The sequence below is a fragment of the Aulonocara sp. 'chitande type north' Nkhata Bay genome, linkage group LG10 (assembly GCF_057382095.1).
Source record: "Aulonocara sp. 'chitande type north' Nkhata Bay isolate Kocher_YH1m ecotype deep benthic linkage group LG10, A_spYH_male_GT1.1, whole genome shotgun sequence".
Classification (NCBI taxonomy): Eukaryota; Metazoa; Chordata; class Actinopteri; order Cichliformes; family Cichlidae; genus Aulonocara; species Aulonocara sp. 'chitande type north' Nkhata Bay.
This window is the reverse complement of record NC_141353.1, coordinates 2,346,880-2,364,176: the sequence shown is the minus strand read 5'-3', so window position 1 is coordinate 2,364,176 and position 17,297 is coordinate 2,346,880. Positions and strand designations below refer to the sequence as shown.

General features: G+C 44.7%; 1 protein-coding gene across 2 annotated transcripts; it reads left to right on the top strand.

The window, feature by feature from the left end:
• The first annotated feature begins 1,807 nt into the window (after positions 1-1,807).
• prdm15 (PR domain containing 15) lies at positions 1,808-16,799 on the top strand. Of its 2 annotated transcripts, none has more exons than XM_086307774.1 (24): positions 1,808-1,885; positions 2,448-2,487; positions 2,572-2,665; positions 3,477-3,630; positions 3,721-3,873; positions 3,972-4,080; positions 4,169-4,252; positions 4,510-4,713; positions 6,464-6,673; positions 6,771-6,865; positions 6,947-7,034; positions 7,112-7,279; positions 8,675-8,769; positions 8,854-8,985; positions 9,547-9,687; positions 9,788-9,951; positions 10,308-10,387; positions 10,724-10,843; positions 10,952-11,083; positions 11,464-11,547; positions 13,163-13,338; positions 13,435-13,515; positions 14,333-14,554; positions 15,749-16,799. In XM_086307774.1, exons 2-24 carry the CDS (start codon positions 2,457-2,459, stop codon positions 16,283-16,285), a joined length of 3,354 nt encoding a protein of 1,117 aa, XP_086163900.1. In that variant the 5' UTR covers positions 1,808-1,885; positions 2,448-2,456; the 3' UTR covers positions 16,286-16,799. The 2 variants fall into 2 exon arrangements, with proteins under 2 accessions (XP_086163900.1, XP_086163901.1); XM_086307775.1 differs by lacking the exon at positions 15,749-16,799 and adding an exon at positions 14,641-15,149.
• Positions 16,800-17,297: the final 498 nt, after the last annotated feature.

Below are 17,297 nucleotides of genomic sequence, written 5' to 3'. Positions count from 1 at the left end.
GATGTTCTGGCTATCACGTGACCCGTTCATCTGATTTGCTGTTTAACTTTTATGCTACTTTAAACATCTGCATCAGAAATGCGCTCACTGGACACTTTATTAGGAACTCTTTGCCAATACTGCTGGACCGGCTTTGGCCTTCAGAACTCCATTAATTCTTCACACCAGTGAAGTGTTGGAAACATTTCTCAGAGATTTTATAACTCCTCTCACAGTTACTGCACATGTTCCACCACAGCACCACGGGGCTCTAATGGATTGACTGTGAAGGCTGAGTGCAGTGAACTCATTGTCAAGAAATCAGTTAGACATGACATGAGCTTTGTAGCACGGTGAATTATCAACATGGATACACTGTGGTGATAAAGGCTGGGCAGCAACAATGCCCAGATGGGTTCGGGCATTTAAACGATGCCAAAGTGTTAACAAACTATCCCACACAACGTTACATCCCCACCAGCTGCCTGAACCATACAAGACGGAGTGGATTCATGCTGCCGTGTTATTTATACTAACTTCCACATCCACACGTGGTTGCAGAAATTGAGACTAGGCTATGTTTTTGTGAGCCTGCGCAAATTGTACCCTTGGCTTCCTGTTCTTTGCTGACAGCACGGCACCCCGTGTGGTCTTCTGCTGCTGTGGCCAACCTGCCTCAGGGTTTTGCATTCAGAGATGCTCTTCTGGTTGAAACAAGTGGTTATTTGATTTACAGTTTTCCAGTCTGGCCATTCAGCTTTAACCTAGAATAAACATCACTGGATATTTTCTCTTTTTCTGACTTTTTCTCTGTAAACTGTAGAGATGGTCATGTGGGATCAGCAGTTTGTGAAGTACTCGGACCAGCCTGTCTGTCACCAACAACAAAGCCACAATTGTGGAGATCCCTTTAATCACCTTTCTTCCTCCTTCTGATGTTTGGTTTGAATTTCAACAGACCGTCTTAGCCATCTGTACATGCCTCAACACACTGAGTTGCTGCCATGTTATTGGCTGACTGGATCTTTGCATTAATAAATGAATGAAGCAGTTGGATGTAGCAAAGTGGCTGGTGAGTATATTGTGCCTTTTATGTCTATATTTTTCTAATCCCCTAGAACAACTAGTAAATGTCTGTTGTTGTCAGACCTCAAACAATTAAGGCAACTCATTGCCTCAATGGTCCAACCTTCACTATCTGTCCTCTGCACATGTCCAGACTATCACAACTTCATGCAACAACTATGACAGGCCACACAGGCGATCTGTCAGCTGTTAGTACAGTCCTTCAGACATGCCCACTCTGAGTGCTAACATAAGGAGACAACGTTACAGTTTTATTATATAGTTTATTATATTAGAATTTAGTAACTGTGAAGTTATAACAAATATAATAAGTGGGCTTACTTAATCTCAAAAAAAGAGTCCATATTAATCAAAGAAACTCCAAATATTTAACTAGTACAGTTTAGTAACTCGCACTGCTCCACGTGTTTCATCACTTTGCTTATAGAAAGACATTTTGGTATAAAGACAACATTGTAAAAAGCTTCTTGACACTGAAATATAATTTTCATTAAATGTGTTGTTAGGACTGAAACAGAAAGAGAAACGTTGTTGTGACAGCAAACGTTGTCGGAAGTTTGATAAAGTAGTTATAAGCAGCAGCTGACGCTAACATGCTGCCTTTTAGTATTTTGTGCACATTTTTGTTAACTTCTGCAGTTTCTATAAGACTAAAAACTGTTACACGTATGAGGTAGTAGGTCCTAGGTTAGCGCCATTGCGTTGCGCCTACATTTCCCATAATGCAGTCGGGGCTGCTCGTTTCCGGTCCTGCGCCGTTTCTGGAGCGGATTGGAACCCGGAGTCAGGATTTGGTAAATGAAGGGGTTTTGCAGAAAAGGTAACGTGTTTCCCGACCAATACACGCCGCCTTTCTACCAAATGGAGACGCAGTTTGGTAGTAAAGGTGCAGCTGATCCGTCCGGTTCGGTCCGAGTTTACCCGAAACGCCTCCACCACACACTGGCGGCCGTTGAATAGCATTGACTCCGGTTTGGGGGTTTGCGTCTCCGGTCCATCCGCCATGCCGACTGTTCTTTGTTACATTTTAGCAAAGAGCAGCCGCTCAGATCGGAGTTAAAACCCGGCTAGAGTTTGGGAACGACTCAAATCCTGGATCCCGTCTATTCCCCGGGCTGCATATGTTCAAATACACGCGTCAACTGTTTCGCGTAGAACAAAAACCAGCTAATGTTTCCATAAGGCACTAGTGTACAGCCGGTAGGGCTGATGCATTCACGTACACCTGAAGGGTCCCACATTAAACGATGAGCAGGCTCAGAAGTTCAGTTACATCCTGAAACACTCGTTAAAGTACTTCCTTCGTGTAAATGTGCAGTAAAACTGAGTGCGACCAGGCTGCTGCTCTCTGGTAAACATGCAAACACTTTCCCTCTCTGTAGGTTGGCATAATGGCTGAACAGACGCCAGATGAGTTCATCTGTGAGTATGACTCCAGTCCTTACTGTCCCGTGTGTGTGTGTGTGTGAAAGCACTATGAAGACAGATGTGATGTGTATCTGACAGGGTGCGAGGACTGTGGCCAGTACCATGACTCTGAGTGTCCTGAACTTGGGCCGGTGGTGACTGTCCAGGACTCCTTCGTCCTCAGCCGAGCTCGGTGAGTGACAGCTGGAGGTGTCAGGTGGGGGTTTGGGCCATTCTTTGAACTCAAGTTTCTTTCTAAAGATTCAATCAGAGCAAAACCAAAGAAGGAGAAACATCGATCCCTGCTAGCGCTGACGTCCAGTCATCCTGACCTGTGAAATTACAAACCCCATTCATGTGTCACCTTATTGCTGTTCTAGACCTTGCAAAGAGATTGTCCAAGTATCCCACTGTGGGTGGTTGCGTTTCTGCCACTTGCAGCTTCATCCTAAATGTGGAACTTTTTAACTTTAAACATAATAGATTTCTCACTCGATGCTTTCTTCTCACAAGCATACAGCTGCCTTCCTCGAGCCTCAGCCTGCAGTTTCTTTTTTTGTTTGTGTTTTCTCTCTTTCTCATTCTCTGATATTTTGCATCATTGGGGCTTCTGTCTATAATATTGCACAAAATTGCTCAAAAGGGGAGGACACACCATTTTTCAGCATTTTAGCAAAGTAAGCATACTGAATCAAGTGATGCTGAAACTAAGGGATCACAAGAAGGCAGGAGGCTGGCCTTGTTATTGTAAAGACCCTACAATAACCAGATCATCCTCTGTGATCAAGCACTTAGCAACAGCGGCAGTAAGAGTCCCTGTTTTAACAGGAAGAAACTTCTGGGAGGAGTCTGCAGTAACAGGTTGGGGGTCGTGATTGGTGATGATGCAGAGTTGAGATTAAAGAGTGAGGGTTGTCGCTTTCAGCTTTTATCATGCTTTTAGCTTACATACTGAACAGACAGTAATCAGGAGTTTATGCCATGTTGCTCTTTCCTTGGATCAGGTCGTCTCTTCCGGACAGCCTGGAGATCAGAGAGATGGGAAATGGAGAGGAGGGGGTGTTTGTCCTGCACCGGCTGGTCAAGAGGACTCGGTTTGGGCCCTTTGAAGCAAAGAGGGTTCCCCACCTGGAGAAGGAAGGAGCGTTCCCCCTGAAGGTGCACTTAAACCCTCTGCTTTAAACTGTACGTGTGCATGTGGTTTTTAACTTTAACTTCCTTCTTGATCCTCTCTCTGTTGTTGGGCAGATCTTCAAGAAGGACGGTGTAGTGGTGTGTTTTGACTCCAGCAGTGAGGAGGACTGCAACTGGATGATGCTGGTGCGACCTGCCAGCGACCACAAGCACCAGAATCTGACGGCTTACCAGCAGGATGACGAAGTGTACTTCAACACCTCCCAGGTATCTTCCTCCACCTGAAACCTGCGCGGCTCCTTCACCTCTGTAAGCAGACTGATTTGTTGATCCACGTGCATACCTGCCGCTGTTGTGTTTCCCAGGATGTGCTGCCAGGAACAGAGCTGAGAGTCTGGTATGGAGCGTTCTACGCCAAGAAGATGGAGAAGCCCATGCTGAAACCCCCACTTCAGCCACTGCTGCCTCCACCAGGTAGCTTTGGTTACAGCACAGATGCTGTGTTGGGGTACCATGGAAACTGTGAGAGTTACATCTTCTCGCTTTTCTCTTTTTCAATCAGATGTGACAGCTCCATCCGCTAAATCTGAGATCTCAGAGAAAAGTGGAGCCCACATGCCTCCAGCGGCTGAAGACAGCAGCACAGGTAGGATCATTAAAAACACCCACCACCTCCAGTTCACACGTCTTTGAAATGTTTTCCCATATTTTAGCTAAGTTTGTGATTATAATCCTTTTTTTTTCTTTTAACTGCATCAATTTTTCAGCAGCTTTTTGTTTTGGCAGCAAGTCCAGCATGAGTGAACGCCACATGTTCACCCGTTCAAAAGATTCTAAGCTGAACAAAACGCTGCGTCATGATCGCACACGCTGACTCATCTACCCCTTTTCTGTGGATCACAGGCGACATGCTGAGCCACCTCAACGAGGTAAAGACGGTAACGGTGCTTCCAGCAGAGCAACTCCTGCCCCAGGGGGAATGCCTGGTTGGTCCTGATGAGGAGGAGGGCAGCTCCCCTGCAGCGCAGCCCAGCCCCAAGAGAGGGCACAGCCGAGGGAGGAGGGCTAAAGGACGCAGGCCCAGTGCTGCAGCAAGCAAAAACAGAGGTGAGAAGAAAGAGAGAGTCAGGCTTGGGCAAAAAAAACTTTGTGAAACATATTCTGGCTTGCAGCGGTTAAATGAAGATGATCGCATGATATTTAGAATGCATGCTGCACCAGTTAAAACACAAAGCAAAAGTAGATCGAGTGCTCCCTCGGTCAGCGCCTGTTTCCTGCACAACACAGCTCAAAGTTTCTGGATATAGTCACTACGTTAAGACGGATCAAATTCAAATGTGTAGCACAGCAGGAGGTGAAGAGCTTGTTCTTTGAAGCGGATCATCGTCCGCTGTTTGGAAATACAGCAGATAACAAGTAATGTTGACCAAGAACAAAGCAACAAGTGTCGTAGAGTCGCGTCTGCACCACAGAACACAGAAAAGACACAAAGACAGTTAATGCATGAAGATCCTGCAGTGCTGAGGTGAATCGCCCAGTGTCAACTCAGACGAGGCTCCTTGTATCCATCCAGCTCACAAAGTCACCAACCAATCACATTCCATCTGAACAAAGATGTGTGCCCACTAAACACGTCGAGCCAGGAATGTTTCGGGTCTCTGGTTTACTTAATGGAAAAAACATATGTTGTCCCCTCATGCAATTATTTTTCCAAAGTGGCAAAACCTGCGCTGTATGCAAATCACCACCAGGGGAAAAGAGAGGGATCTCACGTGTGTCAAGTACTTTTCTACTTTTTCGAGAAGCCAGACAGAAACTCCTGAGTAAGAGTCACATGACAGCCCACCTATAGTTTTCCAAAAAGCACCCCAAGGACGCTCAGACCATGAGAAACTAAGTTCTCTGGTCTGATGAAACAAAGATTACACTCTTTGGCTTGAATGCCAAGTGACAACCAAGCACGGCTCATCACATGGATGATCTCATCCCTACAGTGAAGCATGGTGGCAGCAGCATCACGCTGGGGGGATGTTGTTCAGAAGCGAACTGGGAGACTAGTCAGGGTGGAGGTAAAGGTCAATGCAGCGATGCACAGAGCCATGATGTTGATGTTAACCTGCTAGAGCGCTCTGGACCTCAGACTAGGGTGAAGGTTCATCTTCTAACACAGGGGTGGGGATATCTAAAACCTGCAGGTCAACACACCGGAATCAAATCATTAGTTCATTACCAGGCGTCTGGTGAACTTCATGACATGTTGAGGAGGTCATTTAGCCATTTAAATCAGCTGTGTTGGATCAAAGACACATCTAAAACCTGCAGGACACCGGCCCTCGACGCCTGCAGTTCCTCCACCTCTGTTCTAACAGGACAATGACCCTAAACACACAGCCAAGATAACAGAGGAGTGGCTTTAGAAATTTCCCTCAATGGCCCAGTCACACCCCAGAGTTGAACCTGGCTGAACGTCTCTGGAAAGATCTGAAAATGGCTGTGCACCAACACTCCCAATCCAAACTGCTGGAGCTTGAGAGATTCTGCAAAGAAGAGGGGGAAACCCCAAAAATAGGTGTGCTAGCTTGTAGCATCATACTCAAAAAGACTTGAGGCTGTAATTGCTGCCAAAGGTGCTTCCAAGCTACCAAGGTATCGAGCAAAGGCTGTGAATATTTATGTACATGTTATATTTCAAACAAACTTCATCACTTTGTCATTACAGAGCATCGCATGTAGAGTTCTGAGGTGAAAAATGACTATGATTAATTTTGCAATAAGGGCGTAAAACGATCAAGTGTGGAACACGAGCTCATCTACGGTCGCTCTGTCGACTTTGACGTTGGGTTCCTGATGTGTGCAGATGTGAAGCCCCCACTGGTGAGCTCGGAGCCTGTAGCGTCAGAGGGGGGAACGAGAGCGGCAGAGAACAGCAGCCCACTGAGCACTCCATACAGCGGGCCTGTCCTGAAGAGGCACAGAGCGAGAGAGCACAAGAAGGTCTACGCTTGCCCCCGCTGCAACAAGGTCTTCCAGAACAGCAGCAACCTCAACAGACACATTCGATCTCATGGTACAGTTGTGGCTGTGATGGCGTCATCTCCAGATAGAGTTCAATTCAGGAGGAGTGAGTATGTTTACTAAAAGGTCCCTTCATGTGTGGTCGGCAGGTGATAAGCTGTTCAAGTGCGATGAATGTGACAAGTTGTTCAGCCGTAAGGAGAGCCTGAAGCAGCACATCTCATACAAGCACAGCAAGAACGTGGTAAGTGCGTTTCGAACGGCCGGATCGAGGGTTTCAGCCGCTCCAGCGGTTAATGACGTCGTGTGTTTATCCCCCCAACAGCCTGACCAAGAGTACAAGTACAAATGCAACACCTGTGAGAAATCTTTTCGCCTGGAAAATGCCTTAAAGTTCCACAACTGCCGGACAGGTAGGTTTGCCTCTTTTCTTTTCCCTCTCGTTTCTGATCACATTTCTAACCATCCTCTTTTCATTCCTTCTCTCCAGACGACAAGACGTTCCAGTGTGATATCTGCTCGCGGTTCTTCTCCACCAACAGCAACCTCTCCAAGCACAAGAAGAAGCACGGCGAGAAGCTCTACTCCTGTGAAATCTGCAACAAGATGTTCTACCGCAAAGACGTGATGCAGGAGCACCACAGGAGGCACGGTTTGGGTGAGTGCATGAGAACACAGAGCAGCGTTTGATTATTAATGCTATTTTTTCACAGTACTAGAATGATGAGAGCAAAATGCTTCTCGTGCTTTTTATGGTTGATGAAAAGCATTACAGGAATAAATAAATCAGAGTATGGATAGTTAAACTCCCTCCCAGGCAGTCGTGCCGCTGGTCTTATCAGTCACCGTGATTATGCAAGACAAAGAGAATTTCCAGGAAACGTCTCGCAGTCAAGTCTGCAACTGGAGACTCTGTAGGCCTGAACCTTTAAGGTTTTTAGAACAGAGAGATTTTCTGCAAAACACTCCAAAGTTCATGTGTCCATATTGCTCAATCATAGCTTCTTAAATAATCAGGCCCCATCTTATCTTATAGACTTCATAGTACCATATCGCCCCAGTAGAGCACTTTACTCTCACACCGTTGATTATTTAAAAGTAGAATGGGAGGCAGAGCCTTCAGCTTTCAGGCCCCTCTTCTGTGGAACCAGCTCCCAGTTTGGACACCAGACACCCTCTCTGCTCTAAAGATTAGGCTTAAAACTTTCCCGTTTGATAAAGCTTATAGTCATGTGACCCTGAGCTATTCCTTAGCTATGGCACAATAAGCCTAGGCTTCCTTCACCTCATTTCACTGTGTGTGTGCTTACACAACACTCGGCATTAATCATTAGTCGTTTTTAATCTCCGGCTCTTCCACAGTGTCTCTTTTGTCCCGTCTCCCTCCCCTGAGCCGTGTTCTGCTGGAGTTTTTCCTGCTTGCTCATAGGGGGTCGTTTGATTGTTGGGGTTTTCTCTGTATTATTGTTGGGTCCTCGCAAATAGGAGGAGTCTCGAGGCAACTGTGACTTGGTGCAGTGTAAGCAAAACTATTGGTCAGATCTCTGCAGGTTGTTTTCAGAGACCTCTGTGTGTTCGACTCCAGCTGGTTTGATCGGTTGCTGAGAAACATCCCCCATAGCCCGATGCAGCCACCGCCATGCTTTACTGTAGGGGTTAGGTAGGCAATGAGCGGAGGAGCTCTACAAATGTTTGAGTTCAGAGAATACTTTTAACCATACCATGAGAGCTATTTAATCACTGTGTAGCAAATATTAAGTGATTTGTTGTTTTGTGAGTTTAGCCAGGCAGCAACAAATGATATAAAACAGTTATTTGAAGCCGTTCATATGATTGCATTACTCTGGCATTGTTAGTGGTAATCATATTGAATCTCACTGTGTAAACGATTTCATAAAACTGAGAAGGATTCGACTTTCACGTCTCCCACACAAACACACAGATAACCAAGTCAGAGCTGAGCAGCCTGGTGCATTTTTGCACCGTTTAGATGGATTTCTTCTGTTGGCCCTGACGCTCTTCGCTAAACTAAACCTAAAATCCATACGCACAGGACCAAAGCACATGAAGAGAGAGGAGCTGGAGGCCAATGGAGAAGAAGGGACCAAGTACAGGAAGGAGCCGTCACCCTGTCCCATTTGCAGCAAGGTAAGCCGTCTGCACGCGTCGGCTCATGGCATCACTTCATCGTTCACCTGCTTCACTGCAGTGTGTTTCTGTGTGTGCGCACAGGTGTTCTCCTGCAGGAGTAACATGAACAAGCATCTGTTGACTCACGGCGATAAAAAGTACACCTGTGAGATCTGCGGTCGCAAGTTCTTCCGTGTAGACGTCCTCCGAGACCACATTCACGTGCACTTCAAGGTGAAACCTGCAACATTATCAGACCTTTTGAAGGGTTCGTTCACAGAGAAGCTGCTGTTTCATCACAAGATCAAAGAGTTTGTGTATATTACAAAAATGCAGGATTTATGGATGAAATGAATTTCTAGGATGAAAGCTGCACCACTGCTTATTCCACAGGACCAATGACGCATGTAGAGTCTGTTCCACTTGTTTAACAGCGCCGCTGCACATTTAGCTGCACAAATTCAGAACGCTTTTTTGGCTTTGGGCCTTTGAGTACTTGGTTTCCACTTTAATCACACACACAAGGATTTACAAGGATGCCACTTTGACTCAGATCAGGTATCAAAATGTGGTCCATCTCTGATTCAGTATTATAGACACCTGACAGAATATTCTATACATTTACATGTCCTCAGTCAGAATCTCACCATTTCTCTAAATTATAGAGAAGGGGACATATTTTTAAAAAAAATCAGAAGCACTGCTACTCAGATAAGAAAAGATGAACTCAGAAATGCTCAGGTGCTCTCCAGATACCTGGCGTTCATCAGGTTGAATGACATCCTTTTATTTCAGGACATAGCCTTAATGGACGAGCAGGAAAGGGAAGGCTTCATCAAGAAGATCGGCATCTCAGCGGACGACAGTGACGAAACAGACGAGGATGAAGATGAAGATGACCCAGAGCACCATAAATATAACTGCAAAAAATGCCAAGTAAGCAATCGTCTGTCACGGAGAAACTCTGCAGTCACATGGAGCTCCACGTATCCCTGTGTCCCACACAAATAACACACGTCCTGCTTCTTGTCTCCAGCTGTCATTTGCAAAAGGAAAAGAGTACCTGAAGCACATCATGGAGCAGCACAAGGAGAAAGCCTACGGCTGCGGGATCTGTAACCGACGCTTTGCACTCAAAGCCACTTACAACGCTCACCTGGTCATCCACCGAGAGCAGCTGCCCGACCCTTCGGTGCAGAAGTAAGACAGTAGGAAGCAAGCAAGTACAAATGCTAGTCACAGTCTTGTGAGCCAGCAGAGAAATGTATAATTGTATAAAGAAGTACTTTTGAAATCTGGCGAGGAGAAGAATACATCTGATTCCTTTAAATATGTTCACGGGAGGAAAGATAGTAACATTTGCGTGCAGCAGCCATTGAGTGCTAGTTACTAATCATCCATGCATGTGAGAGCTGAAATTGCTGACTTGCACCTAAAAGGAAATGATGTCATTTTTAGCGCAAACTGTGTATTTTTCAAAATAAAGGTAGTAAATAACTATGAAGTCAGAAAAATGTACAGAAATCATTTTCAAATAGTTTCGCTCTTTCCTAAAGGTACATCCATCCATGTGAGATTTGTGGGCGAATATTCAATAGCATTGGAAATCTGGAAAGGCACAAGATCATCCACACAGGTGAAGTCTTTATTCTGTGGTCAGTGCTTAACAAATTTATTCGCCTACCACCCAGCGTAAGGTTTTTAAATGAACACTACTGGTAATCAGCAAAATGTTTCATCCAAACGCTAATCCCACAAGATTTTAATTGAAGTCACATTTTTAATGCTAAAATGTGTGTTTTTATAAAATAATGGCATAAAAATGTTCCTCTGTTCAGCAAAGCAGCTGAAAGTTGTAATCAAGGGCAGCACGTCAGTAAATGTACTTCCTACGCTGGCTCATACTCTCACAGGGTGAGTCTGTGCAAAGGTAACGTCACAATTAAAAAAAGATGTTTGTTCACTCATCCAGGGGTGAAGAGCCACGGCTGTGACAAATGCGGCAAATCGTTTGCAAGAAAGGACATGCTGAAGGAGCATCTCAGGGTGCACGACGACAACCGAGAGTACCTGTGCGCCGAGTGCGGGAAAGGTCATCGCACGCCTCATTGCTCTTTTCCCACCGTGTAAACTGAACGAGTAGACTTGAACTGGTGGTGGTTGAATTATTCTGAGATTGTGTCAACGTTTGCCTGCCCAGGTATGAAGACCAAACATGCTCTGCGGCACCACATGAAGCTCCACAAGGGCATCAAAGAGTACGAGTGTAAGGAGTGTAAGCGCAAGTTCGCCCAAAAGGTCAACATGCTGAAACACTACAAGAGACACACAGGTGAGTGAGAAGGCGTGCGTGTGCACGTAGAGCTCATTTTAATGCATTACCTTAGTCTAACACACACATACATATAGCATAAGCATGATGGGTTGGTTACTCTGTTTTTCCATGTACACGTTCAAACACACACCTGCACTAATGCTCAGTCACACACCCACAGCCGCTGTAATTCTTTTTGTCTGTGCAGCCCCCCCACACTGTCTTTACCCTAATTGTCTTGATTGTTCTCACTTGTCTCTATTGCAGTAAGAAAAAGTGTTTGTGTGTCACAGACATGAAGGATGTATACTGCAAAAAAAGCACTAAAAACCAAGCACACCTAACAGAGAATCACGTCATTGTCCCTCAGTGCTTGTTTTGTGTCACCGTGCTTGCAGGTATAAAGGACTTCATGTGCGAGTTGTGTGGAAAGACTTTCAGTGAGAGGACCACACTAGAGACTCACAAGCTCATCCACACAGGTATTTCATGTCACTGTGGCGTCATAAAACCAGACTGCTGTGCATTACTCGGTTATTACAAGCTGAACATGAAACTCTTTCATCTGAATCTACTTTCCTGCTACATTTAAATCAGAACATTGTAAACAGGACTGGACCAAAGCAAGTGAGAGGCTGATAAAGTCACACAGAAAGCAACTTGTTACTTACAATCTTCAAATGTAATGCCATATGTAGTAATGTAATATCTTCTTTTAGTCATAATTTAAAGTGATTTTACCAAAAATAATTTTAGCTGTTAATGTTAACTGTTGTGGTATGAAAATGTAAGTTAGCTCTTATTAGTTGTTGATGAATAGAGGAAAGAGGAACTTTTGTTTGATCCCAAAAATAAGAAGGTTGACTTAAGTTAGCATAAAGGCTAAAATCAGTTTGGTCCAAAGGTAAACTTGCCAAAAAGCCCGTGACATGCAGCTGCTGCCAGGACCTTATGATTTAAGAAGCATGTTGTATCCTTTCATGTAAACGCCTGCTATTTTTGGACTGGAACAAATACTAGCATAATGTTAGCTACATGGTGCTAACTAAACAGTAGTTTCAAGTTTTGTACGGAGAAACAGTGTAGCCACATTTACCCTTAATGAAGTTCTTTGGCTCGTGCTCCTCAGCCTTACATGAACATGTAGAAAGTGTGCAGTTATATTAAGAAGAAAATAACAGAAAATAGCAGTAATAATAATAATACTGATGATGATGATAAAAGAGAGAAAAAAATTCTCTAAATATTTAATAGTTAAGACAAGTTGGTATTTGCATGTTGTGCAAAACTTGTGCAACGAGCATTTAAGTGGCATTTGTTGAAGTGACAGTGTGTAGAGTCCTGTAGTTGTAGTGAGTGTGTAATGGTGTGTGCAGAACGGCAGCAGCTCGTAAGCCTGATGGCTTGTGGGTAGAAACTGTCTCTGCGTCTGCTAGCGCGGGTCTGGATGCTCCTGAACCGCCTGCCGGACGGCAGGACTGAGAAAAGTCTGTGGCTGGGATCGGAGAGGAGCCGCTGCATCTTCCTCACGCAGCGCTGTCTGTAGAGATCCTGCATGGCTGCCAGTTCAGTCCTGGTGATGCGCTGTGCTGTCCTCACCAGCCTCTGCAGAGCTTTGTGGTCCAGAGCATTACAGCTGCCGTACCAGGTGGTGATGCAGCCAGTCAGAGTAGTAGCTACACCTATGAAGCAAAGTTACAAACAATTTTTAGGAAAATGTGTTTTCTTTCTTAAACAAAAGTTTAATAAGACGGGGAAGGACTTGGAGATTTAGCAACTGAGATTGATACATTATTGAGCAAAATTATAATGGAGTAAATAATTTGTTACACGACTCGTTACATTACTTTTGCTCCATAAATTGACCTGAAACACGTTCACATAATTTCCAGTTCTGCTGTTCTACACACCAACATATATCCCTATCAAAGTCAGAACACACATGTGATCTTTCATATGTATGAACACAAATCCAACAACACAAAGCAAAGATGCTTTGGAGTGCATTACACACAACATTGAATATGATAGGGTTTAATTTGGGGCTTCATACTAGCTGATGCTGTCGAGCTGACCTCTCCTTCTCTGCTGCTGCAGTGGGTAAGACGTGGACATGTCCCACATGCGATAAGAAATATCTGACCGAGTACATGCTGCAGAAGCACGTCCACCTGACCCACGAAAAGGTAGAGGCCCAGTCGTGTCACCTCTGCGGGACAAAGGTGTCCACTCGCGCTTCTATGAACCGACACCTGCGACGCAAACATCCCGAGGTGAGTGGGGTCAGACCGGAGAGGAAACGACCCATATTACAGCACTCGAAAGGCAGACTCGGCCTGAAATGCTGTCCTTCTCCTATATGCCTACAGGTGGTGTCTGTGAGAATCGACGAGTTTGATGATCTTCAGGAAAATTTGTCAATGAATGAGTCATCGATCAGCATTGTGCAGGTTAGAATAAAATTCCGGATTTCTGACACCACAGACCAAAATCCAATTCATTGTATTTTGGTCTCGACCAGGCCTCCACCCATCGTCTTCAGATGGTCCAAAATGCAGCTGCTCGCCTGCTAGCTGGTACCAAACGGAGAGAGCGTATAACCCCAGTTTTAGCTTCTTTACACTTCCTGTCTCCTACAGGATCCAATTTAAACTTTTAAGTCGCTTAACGCCCGAGCGCCTTCTTACCTGTCTGAGCTCCTCTCTGTTTATGCTCCAGGAAAAACCACGAGGTCTAGCTCAGAATAGATGCTGTCCATCCCACGGACTTGTCTCCAATCTCGTGGTCATAGATCCGTCTCTGTGACAGATCCCAGACTCTGGAAAAGTCTCCCCCTAAATATTAGATCTGTACAAACACTTGAGCAATTTAAATCACTACTAAAGACACATTTTTATGCCCTGGCTTTTAACACACTCTGACCCAGGCATTCTGCTCTTATTTTAAATAGTTTTAGTTATTGTTTTAATTCTTTTATTGTCCTATTATTGTTTTATATTGTTATTATTGTATTACATTGTTGCTTTTTAATGCCATTTTTATATTGTTAAGCACTTTGTGCAGCATCGGCTGTTTGAAATGTGCTATATAAATAAATTTGACCTTGACCTTTGACCTTATTGGCAAACGAGGTGGTTTTAGGGAGGCGTAGCTATGGAAACACTGACAAACAACAAGAAACCATATTGTCTAAGTATGTCTGTGGTGTCAGCTGCCTTAAAATCTGCATTTTTCTGTACACTAAAGATGTTTCACTTCCTTCTGCAGCCCTCTCTGACCATGGAAAAAGACGGGATGTCTCAGGAGCGGCCCAGTCGACCTTCCCGACACCCCAAGAAGAAGCAGAGAAGCTCAGCTGAGCCGGAGCTCTCCGAGTCCGATGAATACGTTGACTTTGCTGAACCAAGGCACGAAGCCATGTCAGAATTCAACGCCGTCATTGTCGGTGATGAGACTGAGACGAGCTCTGCTGTACAGAGCATCCAGCAGGTACGTGTGCACATTTCCCCCAGAAGATTCTGCTTTGTTGCTACAATAACGTGTCCAATTTCTTTCCCCCCGAACACCACGATAAGTGGATAAAGGCAGGCGGCCTGATTAAAAAGGAAAACACAGACTGAAGTTTTTCTCCCTGAAGAGCCCTTAAGTCACCCACAGCGGCTGGCTCGACATTGCCGATGAAAGGCAGAATAAATCTGGATTTACACTTGTTTTGTTGATTATTTGATATGAAGTCATCATTTAATAACTGTGGCATTTGTCTAAAAATGTGGCAGTTGTCTAATAAAGGTTTTTTTTGAATGGGCTATAATGTTACATAACCTAATAAATTGCCGACTTTGGTAATTGTTGACCTAGTAGTTATGACTTCATTGGGAATCGTAGGATAAAATGTGGATCTGTTGAGTAAAGCAGGTGTAAAATACACACAGTCAAACCACAAAATGATTACATTTATAATATACAATTGTTTTCCTGCTGTTAAGACAGTGTTATGAAATTACACAGATGCAGTGCAACGCTTGAAGCCACAATTGACAGCTAAGGCTTTGTGATTACAGATGTGCTCAAACACATTAGACCTTTAACAATTTTAATAATATAACTATACAAACTGGCATGATGCTTAAATAGTTTGATTTAAAAATATGCAATAAGACGTAGTTTCTAATTTTATTTATTTATTTTCCATTTTTCAGATGTGTTTACTACATTATTTCTGTCTGGGCCACTTGAGTCAATATCAGACTGTTATTCCAGCTGCAGTAATTTATATTTGGCCTCTGTTCTGGAACTTTCCTAACATGTGCAGTATGGAAAGCCAAGAGGCCGGGAGAGCGGCAGCAGCAGCAACAACACATTTCTTCCTGTTAAAAGGGAGTTTTTCCTTCCCGCTGTCACCAAGTGCTTGATCACTGGGTGGTGTCTAATTGTTGGGGTTTTCTCTGCATTATTGTAAAGTCTGTACAATATAAATCACCTTGAAGTGACCGTTGTTGTCATTTGGTGCTATGTGAATGCAATAAAATTCAGTTCATTCAGCTCGCTGGCTGAGCTTGACTCACGGCCTCAGCCAGCTGCTGTTCCTCACAAACTTAGATTATAACAACAGTGTTGTGCTTTAGCGGCAGATGAGCTGCTTTCATCATCGAGTTGCAATTGATTCCATTGTTGCCGTTTCAGGTGGTGGTTCTGACCGACCCCAGTGCTCCATCAGCCTCCTCCCCCAACAGTTCAGTGGGACTGACCAACATCACAGTCACGCCCATCACCAGCCACGCCCCTGCCCAGTTTACCAGCCTGCAGCCTGTCGCCGTGGGCCACCTGACAGCCAGCGACCGGCCCCTCACACTGGACAACTCCATCCTCACGGTCACCTTTGACACAGTCAGTGGCTCCGCTATGCTGCACAACCGGTCTGCAGAACTCATCCCAGAGACTGTAGGTCCTGCTGGAAGCGGGACACCCCAGTCCGTCGCCCATTTCATCAACCTCGCCACTCTGGTCAACCCCATGGGCCACCAGCTAGAGGCCCCGACTCTGGCGTGGAGGCCTGTACCTGCAGCTGAGGGCAGCCAGGTCACTCCAGTGGTGGAGGGTGCACAGGGGGAGAGTCAGGAGGCCCAGAGCCAGGGCTCAGATCCAGGCCGGCCCAGCCAGAGCCAGCCAGCCACCCCTCAGCAGCAAAGCAGTTCTGCGCAACAGATGTTCAGCTACTGAGCAGACACTAGGGGTGCAGGTCACCTCACACAGATACTGTTACATAGTAGAGTAGATTTTTAACAAACTGTACAAAGTGATCACTGTCACCCAGATGCCTCTCCAGCCCAATGGAAGCAAATGGTATTGTCATATTTTTTAATAGTAAAACGGAAAACAAATTGTCAGTTAGTGAATCTGTTTTTGAGAAAATGAGGAAAAAATGTGCATTTAGCCACAATCACTGACGTCTGAAACCAAAGCAACTGTTGAATATTCTAACGCCTTATCAGCCTTGGGGGGGAAATGCATGTTTTCGAGATAAACCTGCTGCTTGAACAATGAGATGTGGAAATGCACCAACATGAAAAGCAGATGAACTTTGTGACAAAGTGAAAATACGTTGACCACATTATAATAACACATGGTATTTGGTGTATTCCCTAAAGCAGCTGAGTGCTGAACATGATTTTCGAATGCTGTAAACTAATTATTGTCAACCTGTCTGAAATAAATATTGGCAGCCATTTTTAAAAATGATATTTTTAAAGAAAATTCATCAGGTCGTCCTTTTTGTATGTTGTCAGTTGTGACTGCAGCTGCAGAGAGCGCCTGATGGCTGGGCCTTTGCCCATGTGGCCTGGCCAAGTGCAGCCTGAAAAAGCCATATGGGCTCACCCTCCTGTAGGCCCATTTATTGTGGGCAGTCTAAGGCACACCTGTGCAACAGTCATGCTGTCTAATCAGCACCTTAATATGCCACACTAGTGAGGTGGGATGCAAAGGAGAAGTGCTCACTGACAGAGATTTAGACAGATTTGAGAGTAATGGTTGTTTTGTGCATGTAGAAAATGTTTCAGCTCATGAAAAATGGGAGCAAAAGTGTTGCATTTATATTTTTGTTCAGTGTTTCTACACTTACACAACACATTTTGACACTCTGTTGAATGCTTTTATTTTCAAACTTGGCAATCCAGGAAGTATAGATTTTATTTGAACGAATGAGAAGGTTTTTCGCCCATGAAGCAGTTCA

What these genes read in the sequence shown, in the direction of transcription:
- prdm15 (XM_086307774.1), top strand. Translation starts at nt 2,457, where the DNA reads ATGGCTGAACAGACGCCAGATGAGTTCATCT. An exon ending in ACATTCACGTGCACTTCAAG is followed by an intron (nt 8,986 to 9,546) that starts GTGAAACCTGCA and finishes CTTTTATTTCAG; the next exon opens with GACATAGCCTTAATGGACGA. An exon ending in TGCGACGCAAACATCCCGAG is followed by an intron (nt 13,339 to 13,434) that starts GTGAGTGGGGTC and finishes ATATGCCTACAG; the next exon opens with GTGGTGTCTGTGAGAATCGA.